Here is a 21,913-nt window from a genome sequence, read left to right as displayed (position 1 = left end):
AAATCAAACAGAAGTGTATTTTGATGAATTAAAAACCTGAATACAAAAAACTTCTTCTTCCACATGGCCTTCCCCCCTTTTCTAATATGTAGCTAAAATCTTAAAAATTCTATTTTTAAGGGAAAAAAGAAAGTATATTCTCATACTTGAGACTCATATAGACAAATTATCTATACCAGTGGTTTCCCAACTCAAAACTATTTTAGGGTACAAGAATATCCAATTCTCTCTCACAAAATCGTTTCCCCTCTACATCCTAGGCTTGGAGGTTCTCTTTGTGTGGAAATGGGTGAAAAAGGAAGAGGGGTAGGGGGAAGTGGAGCATTTGGGGTGCAGAGAGAAAGAAGTAGGAATCGAGGAAAAAAAATCAGTTTTTAAAGTTTATAGGTTTTAAGAAATTAAGATTCATGGCAGTAAAAATTACATAAACTAATCAAAATCTGCCATGAACAGAAGTTGGGAAAGAGGAACCCAATGTATCTTTGTCTAGAAATACATGTGACTTTATCCCTAGGTCCAAAACCAACTGCAGACAGCTCTTGCTTTGTGTGAAATAGACAGTTCCACAGACCTATACTTAAAGTGACTTTTATGTAATGTGAATTTGTTAGAGGACCTGGGGAAGGAAGGGAGGGAGTCAGGCAGGCAGGGGGCCATGCCCAGGGAGGGAGAGAACTGGCACACAGTTCAAGGACATGTGTGAACCAGGGACAGAGAAGTGAGAGCAGGAGGAGAAAGACCAGGGATGGCGCCAGCCACGGGGGGTCCTGGCTGGAACCAAGAGGAAGAACACATGGGAGACAGATATCTGAGGGCTAGACATGGACACAAACAGGAGATGGTATGTGACACATGGGGGCTGAGGACAGATACACAGATGGGCAAAAGACAGCACATGGGGCCGGATACACAGGTGTGTTCACAGAGTGGGACAAAAAAGTGCTGGAGGTCTCAAGCCATGAAAATCCATTCTTCTGTTTTCATTTGGAGGGTGTCTTTTTTAAAGTTTTATTTTTTTAATTTTGTGTGGGAGGGGTGGAGCTGGGAACACTAAGTGACAGGAACAAAGAGAAAGGGCACAGTACTATACAGTAAAGTTAACATCCCAGCTTTCTTAGAATGCTCTCTGTAAATAATTGTTTACATAAAGTCAAATCTGCATAATGCAAATATATATAAAGGGAGAATTGTCTGTAATTCTTTACTGTAGCCCCAGTGACCTCTATCAAGAATAATTAGTAAAATACTCCATTATATCTTCTGTTCTCTACTACTATCTATCTATGCAATACGTTTATTTACTATGAATGCTTTCTGGGGAAAAAAAATCATTAGATATAAAACTGGAAAATGCCACCTAGTCCAATGCCTTAATTTTATAGATGAGGAAACTGAAGACCAGAGAGGTTGTTATTGGAATGAGAATCTGAAGATCTTCCCTGTCCCCTGGCCCTTTGATAGGCTTAAGTGACTCTGAGAACCTTCCTTGATTTGAGAATATGCTCTGCCCCCTAATAGGCTAAATGTGCTCACCTGGAGCCTGTAGAGGGAGGCTTGTTTTTCAGGAATGGCTACACCTTGTTACTATGTGACTGGGCAATGCCTCATGAGGGTTGTGACAGTTTCTGACCCAGGAGAAGGCTATATATACCCTGATGTGAGGTTCTGCTTTGGAGCTCACTTTGGGAAGAGTTGTGTGATTTGGCCAGATAAGACACTGTGCAGCCATTGAGCGCCGCCCCCTCTCACCTCCCCAGCTTTGAAAACCCAAATGTTGGTGCTTCTCTCTCTGGTGACTAGTTATGGATGTAATGGTCAGACAGTGGGAAGCCCTGTCTGCTGATCTGTCTCTCTGCCTGCTTCTAACTTCTGTGTGTATTCTCTGATGTTTGATTGATTAAAGTAAGACTGTTAACCCATTTTGAGTTGCTTTCTTTTAAAAAACCAGATCTAAGAACCTATGCTAACAGCCACCCTGGGTACGCAAGGTAAGTCTCTAGAACACAGAGGCAGCACATGAGAAGGGCAGAATGCCAACTCAGGTACTCAAAATCAGTTCACTTTCTACTGTACCACTGTGGGGTTAGGTCTCCACTGAGTAAACATGAAGAAAACCCTATGATGAAATCAAAATATGAAAATATAATGCAAATAACCTTGAATCCAAAGGATGAATTCCAGAATTTGTAGTGTTTAGAAAGAATCTCTCTTGCTGTACTAAAATTTGCTTTCCTTTTCTTTGAACAGTCACTAAAGGAAATCCTGGCTGCAGGGTCCAAGTTTTCATCATTGTTTTTACATCTAGAGTTTCTTTTGTGATCTGTAAAATAAAAACAATTTCATTCGGGAGAAAATACAACTTTGCCAAATAAAATTTATCATGACTTAATTTGTCAACCTTCCTCTCTGCCTGAGGACATCAGATAAAGACCACCTTTGGCTCAGTCTTAATGAAAAGCCAGTAGAATAAATTTGTAGAGCTAAACCATTAGGATGTTAATCAACTGAAGTACTTTGTCAGATATAATGAAGAAAAAGTCAGAGGAATTAAATGATAATCTAGTTTAGAAGGGTGATGTGTGTATATATATATATATATATATATGTTTATGTATGTATGTGTGTGTGTATATCACATACAGAAAACTAACATACAAGATAAAAGAGATAAAATATGACACATTTTTTATGAAATAAACACATTTTTATACCTTGGAAGTATGTGCTTCTTCCTACTCACCCCCCCCGCCTCAAAAAAGTAGTAATTTAACTATTCTCATCATTTTGGGAGATTTTTGGTTTACACTTATATGCTAACTAAGTTAGCATCTGGAATGGAGAGCTTTTCCCAACTTCTCACTACTTTCAGTTAAATGAAATACCTAGAATAAAAGTCTCCAGAACACTTACCTCATTAAAACTATTCCAAAGGTCATCACTTTGAATAGATCCGTAACTGTAATTGTGTAAATAAAGAATGATGCAATGCTGAAACACCCCTTCTGTCAGAAAACTTTTCAGCATTAACAAAAGAGATGCTCCCTTTAAAAAATAAAATAAAATAAGTGAATAGACAGAAAGAAGAGCCTACAGATTTGGTTCAGGATGTAAGTGTACTGAACAGTTTTTTCTTCCTCCAAACTGTAGAAGCTTGATTTTATTCTTGCATTTATTCACATTTCAATAATATGGGTCAGGGCATGTCACTCAAAACATAGAAGTGATATATAGACAGTGAAAGTTTCACATATTATATTCTAGTGCAGAGATTAGTATTAATAGACTCCCTAATGGCAAAATAAAAAAATGAGTTCCTATATTCCTAACTTTGCTGCATGCACTCATTTAAATTCAGTAATTATTTTATGAAATTAAAATTGCCTTGAAAATTATTTAAAGTTTCAAAAAGAAGTTTTCTATCATCTCCTCTTCTCCCAAAAGCATTTTTTTTCTAACTGTAATGACATCCATTAGCAGACCTAGTTGTGCAAGCCTGAAGTCTTTGCTACCGGGAAGGCTGAGGCTGGTAGATGGCTTGGGTTTGGGAGTTCCAATCTACAAGAAGTAGGGCTATCAGCTAACCACACTAAGTCCAGACCAATATCATATGCCCCTAGGAATGGAGGGCCATCAGGATAAGAAAGGTGAAAATCACACAGGTTAGAAAGGTAGAGTGAGAAAATTGAGACTGGACCTATAAGTGACTGTTTGGGCAAGATAAAGAGATCCATTCCCCACTCCAAACCGCCCCCCCCCCCCAGTCCAATAAAGTTCTTATCGATATTTTAAAAAGAAAAGAGCACCAGTGGAAGAACTAGAAACTCATTTTGTCATTTCCCCCCCTTGAATTCGGTTGTACTTCATAAAAGATACAGCATATGTTATCAGAAGAGAACCTCAAAGTAGTCTTGAGTACATCTTTCGGCTTATGCTTACTATATAAAAGATGGCATATACACCCAATGGTAATATGTAAATTAAGTAGACCCACTAAATTTTCATGCCTGATTTTCTAAATAATTTTCTGGTATATGTGGATTTCACCCTTCATAACACAATAGGAAAGCCAATATCCCTTCTGATAACATTTTGCCTATTTAAGCAGTCTATAGTCTATACCTAAGTAGTATAATTAGACCAAGAAGAAAATAAAGACATTTAAAAGTACATCTAGATACTCATTACACAATAAATGATCCTACTAAAAAATTTAATCTGATAACTCAGAAAATTAAATGATTAAAATCTTAAATAAAACATTTTCTTGCCTAAAAATGACATTGCCTTTTGTTTAATATTTAACTATCTTTATGATACTGTAAGACTTGTTACACTTAAACATTAACTAAGTATTCATAATAGAAACCTTCAATTTTATCATTTCAGTTAAATTTTTAAAAAACTGGAACATAAGTTTCCAGGATGGTACCTCATAAAAACTAATTTATGGTTTCAAAATTCATAATATGAAACAGCTTTAATATGTGTGATAAGGTGAAAGGCCTCACTATCCAATTTCTGTGATCATTACATACATATTTTATTTTCTACAAATGTAGAGATGTATATTTGTTTTGTTTCATCACAATCTTATCACTACAGTGAAAAAAGGGCAGAGTATGTTCTAAAGAACATTTTCCCACATTGGCATTTGTTTTCCTCATTCAAACAATACTGGTTAATAATCCAGCATCCCACTTTTCTCTAAGTCCATGGAAAGCACACATTGGCTCCATTTCTATTTCAGTTCCCCATAAGGGCTGGAGCCAAACATCCCAGGGACCATATGTTTCACTTTAATAAAGGATGGGAAAATCGAACTATCATTGAAGATGGAAGGAGAAGATAAATTATAGAAACAAAGACTTCGTAGCTATAGAACCACTTGGGGCAAAGGTTAGACTTATGTAGCTTATCCACATCTAAAATGACAAATGCTCATTCTCTCTCCTAACAAGTAACATAATCTGGTATCAAGTCTCTTTTTAAGCAGGGTCATTAAGTGCTTTACAAAATTATAGCAATTATTGTATTAGGGGAAACATACCAATATCAAATGTAAGATCTCCACAGAACTCTGACAGAAAACAGATTTAGTATAACCTAGGTTTACTCAATTTTTAAAAATGAAACTCAAAGTTTTTTTTTTAAAGCCACAGTCAATTCATGCCAATTTAAATTAGGTCCTCATCAACATAATTATAAAACACTCTTTATACAAATAAAGTCAGATTCATTCTTTGTGGGCAGGCAAGGCATAAGAAAAACAACCATTTTATCTAACTAATCTATTTATTCAATGCCATCCCAGTTAAAGAAAAAATAGTAACAAAATTCATTTGGAAGAATAAAGAACAAAGAATTTTAAAGAAACTAATGGAGAAAAAATGTAAAGGAAGGAGGTTAGGTAGTACCAGACTCAAACTACATAATAAAGCAATAAATACCAAAACTATCTGGTACTAAGAAACAGAGGGCTAGATCAGTGGAACAGAGTAGACATACAATACACAGTAGTAAAGGACTATAGTAAACTTGTGTCTGACAAATGTAAAAATTTAAGCTTTAGGGATAAGAACTCATTTGGTAAAAATTGTTGGGAAAGCTGGAAAGCAGTTTGGGCAGAAATTTGCCCTGCACCAATGCCTTAAAGCATATACCAAGATAAGGTCAAAATGGACACATGATCTAGATATAAAGGGGTATAGCATAAGATAATTAGAAGAACATGGAACATATTACTTATTAGAATCATGAGCAGGCAAACAATTCATGAATAAACGAGATAAAGTGCCCTGTGAGGTGCAAAATTGATCCTTTTGATTATATTAAATTGATAAATTCTTGTATAAATAAAACCAATATACCCAAAATTAGAAGGAAAGCAGAAAACTGGGGAAAAAATTTCACAGACTGTCTCTTAGATAAAGATCCCATTTCTCAAATATATAAAGAACTGTCAAATTTCTAAGAACATGAGTCATTTCCCCAATTAATAAATGATCAAAGGATATGCAGAGACAAGCTTTTTGATGAAGTAATCAAAATTATATAGTCATATGAAAAAATGTTCTAAATCATTACTGATGAGAGAAATGCAAATTAATATAACTTCAAGATACCATCTTATACTTATTAGATTGACTAAAGTGATGGATACCCTTCAACTGGGGAATGGCTAAATTAGCTGTGGTATATAATCATGATGGAATACCACTGCACTATAAGAAATGATGATCTGGTTGATTTTTAAAAACATAGAAACATTTGGACCTATGAAGGAAGATGCTATCCACCTCCAAAGAAAGAATTTATACTTAGAAGTATGTACGATATGGTTTTACATATATGTATGTGAGTGTGTGTGTGTATATATATGTGTGTGTATATGTATATGTATATGTATACATATGTATGTATGTATTATGTTCAGTTGTAGCCTTCTGTAGGGTAGGATGGGGAGGGAGAGAGAAAAACAAAGTGGACAGCAGAAAACAAAAAAAAAACCAGAAGCACAGAAAAGCTGGGTAGCTTTGAAAACAATGTGTAGTATTTATTAATTACAGTTGTTATTTTTTAAGTAAACAGTATGAAATAGAAATATGTAGTTTTATGTTGCATCCTCTCTTTATGTTCTGCGGTGTACATGGAAACGGTCTTTTTTTTCCTTCTAGTTTTATATTTAAATTTAAAATGAATTTTTAAAAAACCAACTAGGTCCTCACCACTACCCAGAACCCTATCAATCATCTGTATGTAGTTAACTGTCTCACATTCCCAGAAGCAACTCTTAAAAAGCTTCTTCACTCTCTTTTTGCTTTTTTGTTTTCAATTTGGGAAAATGCTCTCACTTTTTAATCTACTGTGATAAAGTACACATTTGCCTCACACCCCAAGTTTTCAAATGTATTAAATTCCTCGTTTTTTCCTCCCTTCTGTCTCTAAATATATCTTGATCTACATTTACTCTTTCTTCCTCTTCCATTCGGAGTGGTGACAAGACAAATTCTTTCATTTTTACACTGGACCACATCACCCCCACCACCAGCTCCAAGACCCTTCCTTACCTTACTCCTTAAATTATTCCCTCTTATGTTCAGAGTCTCCAGTCTCTAATTTCTACCTCTTCATTGGCTTTTGTGCCTCTATTTTCAAACAGGCATAGGTCTCCTCTATTTCAAAAACATCTTTGTTTATTGTCTGCTCCTTCTAACAACCATCCCATTTATTTTCCCTATTGTGTGTATAACAGGTACTGTGAAGGTAGAAATGACAAGACTTAGAAACAGATTAACTATTTGTGGTTAGTGTAAGGAGTTGAGCATAACACCAAGGTTGTGAAATAGGAGGTAACTGAGAGAATGATGGTGCCTTCTACAGAAATAGGAAAATTCAGGAAAAGTGTGGGTTTGAGTGGAAAAATAATTAATTCTGTTTTGGACATGCTGAGTTTGACAAGTCTCTTGTGATACATAGTTTGAAATTTCCAAAGGAAGTTGGTGATAAAGGGCTGGAGGTGAGGACAGAGAACAGGACTTGATATAAGATTTAGAGTCATCAACGAAAAAGAGACTGAATGCACATGGGCTGATGACATCACTGAGAGTATAAAGAGAAATGAGAAGATGGACCAGTCTTTGGGTATGCTTACAGTTAGTGGGTGTGACAAAGATGATGGATCAGCAAAAGGAGACTGAGAAAGAGTGGATGGAGGTACAGAAAGAGAACCAGAGGAGAGAAGTTTCCTAAAAACTAAGAGAGGAAAGAGCATCCTTGAAGAGTAGTCAACAGTGTTAAATGAAGCAGAAGTCAAGGAAGATGAAGAGTGGGGGGCAGCCATTAAATCTGGAGGAAGAGATCACTGATACTTCTGGAGGGAACAATTTCAACTGAGTGATAAAGTTGGAATCTTTCTGCAAGGGATAATGAAGAGAATGAGAAAAGGGGAAAGTGAGAGACCAAATATAGATGGTTATTCAAAAAGTTTAGCTGGGAAAAGTAAGAGGTTATAAGAAGGCAGTTAGAGCGGCTAGAAGAATATTGGAAATCATTTTAAAGATGAGGGAGACTTGAAATCATTAGTAGGAAGAAGGTGAATAACCAGTAGAGATAAGAGAGAGGGAAGTTTCATAGTAGGAGTAATCTGCTCAAGAAGGCAGGGACGGGTAGGAAGAAGGGTACACAAGGCTGGCCTTGGAAGGATCACCTCTTCACCAGAGCCTAGCATTAAGGAGGAAATGGGAGATGATGTCTTGGAGGTATGAGATCAGGAGGGGAGAAAAGAGGGAGTTCTTAAGGGACAGCCTTGATGTTTTCAATAGAATATGAAACAAAGGCTTCTGTTGGGGGTGGGGTTAGGGGCAGGGAAGGAGTGCAGGTGAGAGAAATGAGAAGAGAAAGCTTGAAATAGGCACTGGGGAGAGTGAGATAATAAATCGATTAGGTAAGAGTAAAAGGGCTGCCTTGCAAAAAAGGGGACCAAGTTGAAGTTAGATAACCTAAATTTCTGGTGGATTCTGTCAACTTGATTTCAGGACTTGCTCTAGTCTCACTCAGCAGCACTTGTAAGTGTGCAGAGGTGAGTGGTGGAAATAATCTGGAGCTGGGGTCTGTCAAGGAGTCAGTAGCAACAGGATATGGGAGCACAAGGTCTGAAGAGAGCTAAGCATTGAACTAGGTCCCTAAATATAAGAAAGGAGAATGTAGTAAGGGCCAGGATGATGATCTGACATAATACTAGGGCCTGGAGAGAATGAAAGATACACCAATACACTGATGGTGGAGTTGTGAACTGATCTGACCACTCTAGAGAGCAATTTGGAATATGCCCAAAGGGCTATAAAATTGTGCATACCCTTTGACCGACTTCTGGATCTTTATCCCAAAGAGATCAGTCATGGAAGTAGATTACTTATGGGTGATGCTATGACCAACCCTTTGCCTGTAGTTGATATGGAATGAAGGAATAGGTCATGTGAGTTGAGCAGACTGAGGAACTATGAAGTTAGGATATTTAAGGGAACACTAAGTTATATGTTGAAATCTCTGGTATGAAGGTAAGACTTGAGATGGAGAAAAATACTCTGAATCTGGCTTTGAACTCACTGAGAAAGTTGTGAGAGTGTCCTATAGGGTCCACAAATAATAGCCACCAGGATATGGACTGGGTAATGAATCTGAAGAGAGAGAACCCCAAGGAGGAACAGTTACTAAGTAACGGCAGGAGAGAGAAAAACCTGGAAATGGCAACAAGGGGCAAGGAATATTGTGATTCTCACGCTTGGACCACTGAGTCAGCAGGTATTAAACTGTTCAGTTGTGTCTGACTCTTTGTGATCCATTTGGGGTTTCTTAGCAAAGATACTAGAGTGATTTGCCATTTCCTTCTCCAGCTCATTTTACAGATGAGGAAACTGAGGCAAACAGGGTTAAGTGACTTGCCCATGGTCACACAGCTCTTACGTGTCTGAGGCTCGAGAAGATGAGTTTTCCCAACACCAGGTCCAGCACTCTATTCACTGAGCCACCTAGCTGCCCTAGGTATGAGATAAGGTATAGCAGGTACAGGAAGGAAGGCCTAAGATGAGGTGATGGCTGTCATCTCTTCTTCAGTAGTTTGGGATTCAGTATCAGTAGGAACAGTGGGGAAGGTAAGAAAGTGCAAGAGTTTGCTAATCACTTAATAATGAGTATGAAGATAGTTTAGAAGGAGCTTCATTGACAAAGTGTTTAAAAGTGTTTAGAAGGAGCTCCACTGATGAAGGAAGGTGGGAAGTTGTGACTTTGGCAGCAGGAAGAAACCAGTAAGAGACAGAATGAGACACAGACCTTCAGGCATGGCCATATTTTGCTTGATTATGCTTATGTATTACAAGATAGGGCTTTATTGGTGGGGAAGAGAGGATAGTAAAAGGGGAGGAGGCCAGTGATAGTGAGTCTCCCTCCCAAAAAATCAATGAAACATTTTCAAAAAATTCACAGACGTTCAGAGAGAGACAAATAAAAGCAGGGCAGTTTTGTAATGTGTCTGAATTTATTATATACATTTTAAAAAGAGCTGAATGGAATGGGTTTGATGTTTGTCGGATATTCAGAACAAAAATTAAAATCCTTTTAAAGAAAATCTAACCCAGAAAACCACTCCTGACTTTGCTAATTCTGTTAATAGTGCCATCATTTTTTTCCAGTCATCCAGGAACAAAATCTTGGCTCTTCCTTCACTCTCATTTCCAATTTCTAATCAGTCATGAAGTCATTTTGAATTTGTATATAGATGCTCTGGTTCTTATCTAATCTCTTCAAGTTCTTTAATTGAAAAAAAAATAAAGCTAAAAAACACATGTGACTCCCTCCACTCCTTTACAGAGGTGAGGGGGTCTCATGGTATATAACACTGCCTAATTAGGGTTTTTCTGATATACTGATTTTGCTGATTCTTTTCTCTTTTTTCCATTTTAAAAAATTCTTTGATATTAAGAATATTTCTCTGGGAGGAAGAGATTACATTTTTCCATGTAAAACATATTTCTATATTAATGATGCTGCAAAAGAAAACACATACCAAAAAAAAAAGTTTAAAAAGTATGCTTTGATCTGCACTCAGATGCCATCAGTTCTTTCTCTGGAGGCAAATAGTATTGTTTTTTTCATCATAAGTCTTTCAGAACTGTCTTGGATCATTGCATTGATCAGAATAGCTAAGTCAGTGATACAATATTGCTGTTACTATGTACAATGTTCTCCTGGTTCTGCTCACTTCTCTTTGCATCAGTTCACATAAGTCTTTCCGGGTTTTTCTGAAAGTATCCTGCTCATCACTTCTTAGAGCACTATAGTATTCCTTCACAATCAGATGCTACAACTTGTTCAGAAATTCCCCAATTGATAGGCTTCCCCTCAATTTCCAATTCTTGGCCACCACAAAAAGATCTGCTACAAATATTTTTGTACATATAGGTCCTTTCTCCTTTTTTATGGACTCTTTGGGATATAGATCTAGAAGTGGTATTACTGGGTCAAAGGGTACACACAATTTTATAGCCCTTTGGGCATATCTGAAATTGCTCTCCAAAGATCAGTCCACAACTCCGCCAACAGTATATTAGTGTCTAAATTTTTCCACATTCCCTCTAACATTTGTCATTTCCCTTTTCTGTCATATTAACCAATCTGGTAAGTGTGGGGTGCTGCCTCAGTTATTTTAATTTGTATTTCTCTGATACATAGTGATTTAGAGGATTTTTCCCACATGTCTATAGATATCTTTGATTTCTTCTAAAAACCACCTATTCATATTCTTTGACCATTTATCAATTGGGGAAGGAAGTAAAAGAGTTAAGAAGATGAGGTTAGAATACAAGTTTGTAGGGCACCCAGTTAACATGGTCATGTGACTTCCTCTAGTACTGTTCTGCAGTATGTGATTAGGAACACAAAGGGAAGACTGTAGGAATAATTCAGGGAATGGACTTGGCAAGTAATGATCAGTCAAAGGACAGGGAGGTTGAGTATAGAGAGCAGTGAAGAGCTGAACTAATAAATATATTCTTAAAACAATTGAACACATATATAGTTTGCTTAATTTCTAAAATGTAGTAACTTGCTTGCAAACACAAAATTAGTTAGAACTCAACTCTGAACAGTTTTTACTAGACCAATACCTTAAAATATGAAAGCGAATCAAACATTTCTTCAATTTGCTCTGAAGACTGAACAGAAGATGAGGTTGGATGAGATGAATTCAGAGAATCCTTCTTCATGGTCTTAAAACGAGCACTCAAGAAATTCTCATACTAGAAAAGAACAAAAGACTAATAATAATAAATTATAAGAAATCACAGAAGAGTTAAGTATATATAGTCAAAGACATTTTCAAATTTAGGTTTAGTTCATGATGGAAATGGCAGATGTTTGAGCTTTTCTCTTTTTTCCTGATTCACCTGAAAAAGTAATTCTCTCTGCTGATGAAAATGGTCATATTGACTTGCTTTATCTACCTATCTACTCTAATCTCTCTCTCTCCTTTTTTAATATTATGACTACTTTTTGTAGGTAAAATTCTCCTGTGAACCAAATGTAGTTCAGGGCACAAATGTTTCTTACAGAAACATGACAATTACAGGAACATTTTATCTGCCTCAGTCTATTATGTTCCCAAAACTTTTGACTTCTTCTTCCTGCTTTTCCAATGAACAAAAACATCTGTCTATACTGAAATGAAATAGAATCATAGGACCATAAACTTAAAGTTAAAAGGGCTCTTAAATATCATTAAGTTCAAACGTCATGAGACCTAGAGAAAGTAACTTGTTCCTAATCATACAGGTAATGGTAGGGTCAAGATTTGAACCCGGGCAAAAAGAAATAAAAATGAAAAATAGTAATGTTAAGAGAAATAAAAATGAAAAATAAAAAATGAAATCAGAAAAGTAGAAATAAAAGCAGACATGGAAAAAAGATCAAATTCTGAAAAGTCCATTTAGCCATATCAGCTAGAAAGTTCACATCATATAAATGAATAGAATAAAAAACACTTTATAAAGAACTTGACTGGTGGAACTCTTTCCCAATCATTGTTGTCACCTACTGGCTCCCAGGTTACTCTTCCATGACTTCTATAGCTGGTTGATGATTTTCCTTTCTACTCATCCTTTTGTCAACATCCTCAGGCACTTGAAAAGTCATGCTTTCAACACCTCTAACAAGATGGTTACAAAATTCCTGGGCACATCTTGGAATTCACCATCTCTCAGAATTGCTCCTCCATGATCTAGACTCTGAAATTCTAGTCCTGAATGACAACTCTTGCTTTTCCAACATCTCTCTAATATAACTCTCCACTCTTATTATGGCCTCCCTTCCTGTAATCTGCTCTTATTCTCCTGGTTTGTCTATCCCACTTAGACTTCACTCGCCTTTATACCCAGCTTTGAGAACACAGGCATTCCCTATCAAGTTTCTTGAGCTTTTGCCTTGGAATTTCTTCTCACATCCAACCTTTCCTCATGCCTGACTTACAAATTCATTCATTCCTGGAAAGCTTACATCAACTTCTTTACTTTAGCTTCAGGCTGGTGAGAATCACTGGAGACGATCATGAAATCACACTCTCACCCACCACAAATCTGCAGCATGTCACTTCACCAGAACCCTGGGTACCGTCTGATAATCTTTCAGCTCTACCTGATCTGCCTCTCCCACTCTCCACAGCATCTATTCAATTTGTTCTTCTCTTTCCTTGCCCCAACCCCTCCCCCTTCCCTGAAGACAGTGAAATCACATAAAGTGAATTCCCTCAGTTCTCTTCCCCTATCCCCTCAAAATTTCCCAGCATCACCTCACACTCTGGACTCACTCAGATCTCTGAAGAGGCCCTGATCTACCTACCGTCCCATCCTACCAAATCCTTTCTTTGTGCCTGTGGTCTATGCTCCTATTTCCCCTACCTCTTCCAGAGCCTAGCTCCAGCAGTCCTCCCCTCTCCCCCATCTAGGACATTTCCCTCTCCACTAGTTTATTCCCACCTCTTAGAAACATGCACAGACATTTCTTAATCCTAAAATACCTTATCTTGGCTGTCTAAGTCTGTGTACAAATGCTGTCCCTTCTCCATTTTCTCTTCCACTTTACTGCTTAACTTCTTGGGAAAAGTTTAAACCCAAGGCTCCTACTTCCTTACTATCCTTCCTTTTAATAACCCCTTGCAATCCTGATTCTGCCTTACTATTCTAATGAAACTGCTTTTTCAAAAGTCAATGACTTCCTTACCCCCAAATTAAGCAATCCAGGATAGAGCCCTGTGGGACACCCGTGGTTAATGGGCATAGAATGGATGAAGATCTGGCAAAGGGGACTGAGAAGGAGTGGTAGACAGGTGAGAAGAGAATCAGGAGAGAGCATGTCTAGAAAACCTAGAGGAAGGAAAGTATTAAGGACAAGAACTGAAGTGAAAGTGACGAAGGCTGCAGAGAAGTCACAAAGGAGAAGCATTAAGAAAAGGCCATTAGATATGGCAACTTAAGAGATCCCTGGTTGCATTGGAGAAAGCAGTTTCACTGAATGATGGGGCCAGAAGGCAGACTGTAGGGAGATAAGAGAATGAGAAAATAAGTGAAGATGTCTGTTGTAGATGGTCTTCTCAAGAGATTTAGCTACAAAAGGCAGGAGAGATATGGATGATAGTTAAAGAGGAAAGAGGAATTTTTTTTTCTGAGAACAGAGGAGACATTGGCATGTTTATACACAGCAGGGAAACAGCCTATAGACAGGGAGAGACTGAAAGTAAATGACAGAGCAGGGACGACAGAGGGGGAAACCTGTTGGAGAAGGTTTAATGGAATGAGATTGCTTGTGCAGGTAGAGGTATTGGTCATGGTAGGAGGAAGGGCCACCTTATCATGTGAAACAGGGGTAAAGGAGGAAAAAGTAGTGGTAGAAGGCATCTAAATAACAGGAGATGAGAAAAAGGAGAGAAGAGGGAGTTTATGGCCTCAAAGATCTTTGTTGTTGTTTTTCAAATAAAATATGAGGCAAGGTTCTCAGCTAAGAGGGTGGGAGACAGGGAAACTACAGGACGTTTGAGGAAGGATAAAAATGAGAAGAGCCAATGTGGTGAATGAGATAGTGTGTTTTTTAGGGAGGTGCCAAAGGATTATCTAGCGGTAGTAAGGGCCCAGTTGAGATTATATAATATGAATTTGGACCCAAGCAAAATTGTGGGATTTTCTCCACCTCTTTTCAGCAGCGTGTTGGCAGAAGCAAAGGCAGAAGATTGTGGGAGTGATCTAAGACTGATTCTTGGCAGAGTATGATCAATGATATGCTAAGGGGCCAAGAAGCCCAAGCAGAGTATAGAGTTGAACTGGTTTACCAAAGAGTCAAGATTCAGAAAGGAGGAGAGTATAGGTAGAACAGGGGTGATGGCCTGGGAGAGAACTGAGGGGTTGAAGGACTGAAGGTCATAACATGGAGTAAGCTGAGGAACTGGGAGGTGAGAAAAGTAAAGAGAATATCAACACTTATGCTGAAGTCCCCCAGAATGAGAACAGGAGCTGGCTAGTCCTAATAATTCTATTTCAACAGCACCTAGCCTCCTCTTTTTAGTCACTAGCCTAATAGAAGTCTTTATTACCACTTGCCTATTGCCATATCTTCCCTTCTCCAGTCTTCTTGTTTCTATTCTCTCTGCACTCGAATCCATCTTTTATACTATTGCCAGAATAATCTTTTGAAATCCGACCTTCTGCCTATAGCCTGCAAAAAAAACCTAATCTGTCTCTCCTCAAACTTCCAGTTTGAAAATGGGCTCTCGATATCTAAGCTTCTCAGCTACATTTCCACAAGGTATTTCCCCTGAATTTCATTTATTTAGCTGCTGAGAAAAACTGGAGAGATGTAATATGTTATTAATTTGTTCACATTTGTATCTGCAAAGGGTCCTATACATTTTTGGATTCAAAAACATAAAAGGAACAATAGGGGAGTGGGGGTCACCCAAAATATATATTCAGTAGCTTCTGTTCAGAATTGTGGAGGTTCTGTTCTGTAATTCAACAAACATTTCTTGAACACTTCCCTCTCATAGCTACCGTCTAGTAGTACTGCTAGGTACCATGAAAGATAAAACAGATAAATAAGACAGTCTCTGAAGCCCACACTTGGGTCCAAAGGCTGAACTGTATAGAATCTGGCTCCAAGAGAGAAACCAGAATAGATCACCAAGCAAGGAAAGAGGGCAAACAGCTTCTTGCTGGTAAAACCGAATATCATGCCTTCATGGGCCAAAACCTTGCAAAGGTACTTTGGAGGTTCAGGTTGTAAAGAGTTTCCATCTCAGTGAGAGCTGGGGACCAGGAGAGAATGCAGAAAGGACTTAAAACTAGAACAGAATACCAAACTTGAATATTCTACTTGCATAGGCTTAAAAAAAAATCAGCATGGTTTAAAATATAACATGCAGTTCAGCAAACTGGTTCTTAAATTTAATCTTCAAATATAACTATATTGTAAAAAATGATACAGAGACATATTTCAAAGGTCCTTGTTATAAGGATTTAAAGAGGTGAAAAAAACCTCCTCAAAACAGAAGTATTCTATGTGAAATAAGTAGCTCTCCCCTAAAAGCAAGCATTAAGTACTTTTTAAAAATATGTATACTGCATATGCTCCTTTACTAAAATAAGGCATTACAGTTTCAAATAAAGCAAATTATTGTATTTAAGAAGCAGTTTTTTCCACCATTCAAAATAGTCTTAAACTGTGGGGTCTGACTGAATAGGAGTTAACACTTCAGAGTCCCAAGCTTTCTTTGGAGTATATTTTCATAGTATCCTAGTCAATAATCCTTAGAAAGCCTTGTGAGATAAGATTATAAAGGTGAGCCACATAAAAATTAAATATATTTCATCCTGATACAATTGAACAATGTTTTTTCAAAATGTGACCTAAGAGGGGACACTAAGCTGCGACATGTGGTTTATACATAGTGGGATCAATCACTTAGCCAGAACACCGTACATACCTACCTACTACTGGGTATATAATTTTTGTTGTTCTTCAATTGTGTCCAACTCTGCACGACCCTATGGATATTGTCCAAGGGTTATTTTTTTTGGCAAAGTCATTTTCTCTTTCCTTCTCCAGTGTGTCTCCATTTTACAGAAGAACTGAGGCAAATAGGGGTTAAGTGGCTTACCCAGGGTCACACAGCCAGTAAGTGTCTGAGGCTGGATTTGAACTGTACATATACCCACTATGATAATAGGCACATCATATTTTATGTTTAATATCTCTTGTATTATCTTAGTTTTTTTCTTTCTCTGTCATATATACACACACATGCATGCATATATACATACACACACTGTCTCTTTCACAATTATCTTTAAAAAATAAAAGGCCTTTAAAATTTTATTTAACCAAATTACTCAATTGGAGGAACTGAATGATAGGTTTTAGACTTGGAAAAAACTGCTGAAATCACTTTAAACCCCTCAGTTTTAGGTGAGGAAACTAAAGCCTGAAGAGGTGAAACAATTTGTCCTGGGTCACAAACAGCAAAAAATGTTGGAAAAAGCTGTAAAGCTATTTACTGCTGTATACCCATGACAAAACTCTAAAATGCATAACATACATGAATATACCATTACCACATTCTATTATATATCCATGCTAGCACTAGAGTTTATTTCTACAAAAAATGAAACTGACACACAAAATCAAAAATTACCATTTTGAACTTGAACCTAAAGACATATAATCTGTCAGCAACAAACAACTATCAAAAACTATTTGAGTTCCCCAAATGATTTGGGCATATGATAGACACAACAAATTTAACATAAAATATCTATTAAGCCCAGAAGAGTAGTACTTACACTTGATAACTGTTCGAAAGTTCTGCTCAAGGAAAAATACTCCATGAAAGTAGCAAATCCTTCATTTAGCCAAAGATCATTCCACCACTGCATAGTTACCAGGTTGCCAAACCACTAAGAGGAAAAACAAGAGCACAAACAAAGAATTGATTGGCAAAATATATGTGTTCTCAGAAAATTTCTAAGAATTCGAAACAAGAGTAATATTTCTGACATCTAATTAGATTATTTATTACAGGGAAAGAATAGTAGAGGTGGAGAGACTACATTCTGATTTTTTTAAAAAAAGAAATAAACTAGCCCTGTGACCTTGGGCAAGTCACTTAACCCCAACTGCCTGCCTTCCCCCCTCCAAAAAAGCAAAAACAAAAAAAATATTATAGAAAAAATATCAATAGGTAAGGTGGGAGAGAAAAATAAGTGAAACTGAATAAAGAAAAGTGGTAGAGACTTAGAGGGAGTAAATAATGATGACATTTTAAGCACTAAAATTATTATTATGTAAATGTAATAGTGGCAAAGCAAGTTTAATTTGTTGAAATTATGCTTAATATTAATTTTATAATAAATCATTAAAAATAAACATTTCTTGATCCCTAAAATGGGAATAATAGCACCTACCTCCCAGGGTTGATGCAAGGATCAAATGAGATAATATTTACAAAGCATTTGGCACAGAATGTGACATGTGATAGGCATTATATAACTGCTAGCTATGATTATTATTATAAAATATAACGACAGGATTCTGAGCTCAAATTCACTGAAATACAAGCAAAATGAATTACATCCAAAATAAACCTTAAGAGAATTACTGAAGTGATCTAAATTTACTTTTAAAATGGAAGAAAACATTCCACATGTGAAAACCACGGACTGGGAAAAAAGAAATGAATGATTTTCTGCCTGTTTTATACTACATGAAGAAAAGTATCTTATATTTCATCTTAAATTTGTGATTTTTTTTACAACTCTAAAAATCCTCCTTATTTCCTTATCATGTTTTATAAACTGAATAAATTTGGTAATACTTTTTCATTGCTTCACTTCTGATAGGCCAGTGACTTTCCAGCTAGAGATGAATGGATAAATATCTCTAACATATTTAACAGCATGATATGATAGCAAAAATATTAGGATGATAGTCAGAGAGCCCGAATTTGAATTCCTTTCTCCCTACTTGTTATCCATCTGTATAACCTCAGGCAAATCATTTCTCTTCTGTAGCTGAGGTGGTCAGCCTAAATGATCCTGCCCTAAATCTTATGTACTAGAGTTTATTTGTAAGTATACCATCTTCCATTTCCCTTAAGACTGTAAAGTCCTTCCATGAGAGCAGGCACTATGTCATATATATAGCCTTTGTGTCTCCTTCAGCACTACTGTATATCATGCAATTGTGCATACCAGTGAATATGTTGTGCAACCAGTGAACCGGTTTGGCGAACTGAACTAAATGGACCAATTAGCATTCATACTGATTGCTTAGATTAGAGATTTTTCCATCTTTACTCTTGTGGGGAAAAAAAGAACCTAAGTCTTCAGGTTTTTTCTAAGTTGCCTGAATTACAGATAGTTTGTAAGATTCAAAATCAATATTACTCCCCCCAAAATGCCACATATATAAAAGGCCAAATTTAAAAACTCTTTAGTCTTCTCCATGTATTTTTCTCATGAGGTGAGAGGGAAGGAGGGAAAATAATTATAGAAAATATTTACTGAGGCATCAGAAAGAGTGATATAGGCCAAAGAGACTCTCTTAATGAGCAAGCAAATCTACCACCAACTAAAGATTGTAAATACAAATATCTACAAGGGTTTTCAAACTGTTTCCCATAGAAGTACAGAGGTCAATGAAGCATTTCTAGGGGTTTCTTATACCAGTGGTATCAAGGTTTAGTATATGACATAATTAGTGCCTTCTCTAAGGCTGCCCCAACACTGCAACAAGGGATTTGAGGTATAGGAAATTAGACCTGGGGAACATGAACAAAGGCATCATTTATTCAATATGTTATAATGTGGATTTTTGTGCAGGTACAGGTTGAACTAGATGGCTTCTGAAGGACCTTCTAATTCTAAATTTCTGTGACTGTTACATTTATTAAGAGCTTACTATGTGTAAAGCACTGTTAAGTAATTAAACAGTCCTTACATTCTAAAACAAGGCTACAACTTGACCACAGGTAAATACAAAGTAGACTCAAATAGATCTGTAATTGCATCAATCTTGGTGTTCCTCCCAACAATTCAAATGGAAACCCATTCATTCGGACCATCCCATATGACCCTGGCCCTTTTCTCTAATAAGTCTGTCTTTTTTTTTTCCTTTTTGGAGGGAGGAAGGCAGGGCAATTGGGGTTAAGTGACTTGCCCAAGGTCCCACAGCTAGTAAGTGCTAAGTGTCTGAGGCTGGATTTGAACTCAGGTCCTCCGGACTCCAGGGTGTGAGTACTCTATTCATTGCACCACCTAGCCACCCCTCTGGTAAGTTTGTCTCAGGAAAAGTTAACCCAACAAGCCAAGAGTTTTCCTCAATTTCTCCAGACATCATGAAGAGACCACTGGAATATATATAGTTTTTTCAACTGTTATCCCTTGATCTTGCTCTGTTCCAGGCCATCTTATTTTTCACTCATACATTCTCCTTGGTGAATTCATCTAGTCCTATTCTTCTTCAAAGATCTGTAAATGTTATAAATGGCAACCTGCACATGCCCACAATGTACTTGTTCATTACCCTTATGTGATGCCTATTTTTAATTTTTCATAAAGTGTAGAATTTCATGCTCTTTAGTCATATACCATCACTGGTGGTATGTGGTATATGGGCACTGGTATTAGAAAGATTGGGTCTTTGTTTCTGGGATCATTAAAGGAGTTTTACAAAATACCCTAACAGTGATCCAGCCCACTCTTCCCGCTTAATTTCCAACCTAACTCAGAAATTTTTATTGTTTGCCCGAGACAGTAAATGTGCATGCTACATGTGTGTATATACATTTTTCCTTCTCCCTCTCTCTCTCTGACAAACTATGTATAGGGTGTCCATCTAACTACATATAATCTGAGCAATACACATTATTTATATACTCCTTGGCTTTTCCTGTGTGAATGGTTAGGCCCCTGGCCTCCAAAATGTGTGTTGTAGCACCCTGGGTCACAGAAAACTTGCCAGAGGCACCATGGGATATTTAAAATTTGAAGTAAACACAGAGATAATCAACATCTGTTGGACATTGTGCAAACTACTTGCTCAAAGTAGTTAAATTTCAACATTAGTTCATACTACATTTCTTTCAAAGACATCTGTCAGTGTCTGAGATAGGTTTTAGTTTAGCTGTACTTAAGGTACACCAGTAACTTTTCAAACTCCCTTATTTACAATGTCATCTTTGTTTAGTTGCATTTTCAGTGACTGCTGTAATAAAAAAGCATGGTGCAAAAATCAATGCAAAATAGGATAAGAGGGTGACAATGTCCAATGTGATACCAAGGCTTGAGAGTTACAAAGAGTACTTAACAGGGACACACATTCCATTAGTAATTGTGGTTATTTAAGAATGAAATGAAAATTTCCCCCCAATTTATTAGTATTATTTTTTAAAGGCCTACTAAGTTATCAGGATATAAATATGCATTAAGTTGTTTGGACCTAAATACTTAATAAACAACTATTGGGTATTTCTTTTGGTCTACTGGCTCCATGAAAAAATTACAGTCTCTAAGGACACCGTGAAAGTTTGGGAATCTTCAAATTAAGTCAAACTTTTTTTTCTTAATGGTTCCAGATCTCTTCCTGAAGACTCAACGGTGTTCTAGGGCTTAAAGGATCCAGGAAAACATTTTCTGAAAATAGGAGAAATAACTGGAAAATCTCATCATCCATAGGGAATCCCTCTTCAACTTGAATTCTGCATGTGTTCCTGTTTTATGCCATACCTGATACTGGTAATCATAGAAGGTTTCTATATTTATGTATTATAAAATTTAAAAATTAGAAAAAACCTCAATGGCCCTCTGGTTCAACCCATACAAAAAAATGGAAGGCTCACTATAATATATCTGATAGGTAATCATCTAGCATTATTCTAATGGATTCCAAGGAGGGAGAATACATCACCTCTCAAGGTAGCTCTTTCCATTTCTGGACAGCGCTAATTATTTAGAAGGTTTTTTGGACACTGAACCCAAATCTGTCTCTTTGCAGCTCCTCCTGGTCTTGTCCCCAGGGGCGAAAAAGAACAAGTTTAATCCCTTCTCCACAAGACAATCTTTCAAATACTTGAAGACAGCTATCACATCCTCCTGAGTCTTCTCTTGTCCACACTAAACAAGCAGAGTTCCCTCAAATAATTCTCATGTGACAAGGACTTAAAACTATCTTCCAAAGATTCCTGAAGACTTTAATGTAGGGATGGGAGACACCTTGGTGGAAAACCTCAAAGGAAGCATTTGGTTCTTCTGAAAACCAAACAATAAACCTGGTGAGGTCTTGTTACCTTCTTTATCTTTTAGATAATTATTTCATGCTGAAG

The 21,913-nt window shown here is 37.0% G+C and overlaps 1 protein-coding gene across 1 annotated transcript in view; it reads right to left on the bottom strand.

Moving 5' to 3' along the window:
* Positions 1-21,913, bottom strand: part of LNPEP (leucyl and cystinyl aminopeptidase) — a 136,155-nt gene that overhangs the window by 40,082 nt on the left and 74,160 nt on the right. The window contains exons 7-10 of the mRNA XM_069085156.1: positions 17,376-17,489; positions 11,661-11,792; positions 2,911-3,042; positions 2,157-2,320 (exon numbers count right to left, since the gene is read on the bottom strand). Of these exons, the coding sequence (XP_068941257.1) occupies positions 2,157-2,320; positions 2,911-3,042; positions 11,661-11,792; positions 17,376-17,489 (542 nt within the window). The remainder of the gene's footprint in view (positions 1-2,156; positions 2,321-2,910; positions 3,043-11,660; positions 11,793-17,375; positions 17,490-21,913) is intronic.

Source organism: Petaurus breviceps, unplaced genomic scaffold, assembly GCF_028583685.1.
Source record: "Petaurus breviceps papuanus isolate PSGF00001 unplaced genomic scaffold, PetGlider_PUasm1.0 175, whole genome shotgun sequence".
In the NCBI taxonomy this organism is placed as follows: domain Eukaryota; kingdom Metazoa; phylum Chordata; class Mammalia; order Diprotodontia; family Petauridae; genus Petaurus; species Petaurus breviceps.
The sequence above is the reverse complement of the archived record's forward strand: the minus strand, read 5'-3'. Positions and strand labels throughout refer to the sequence as shown.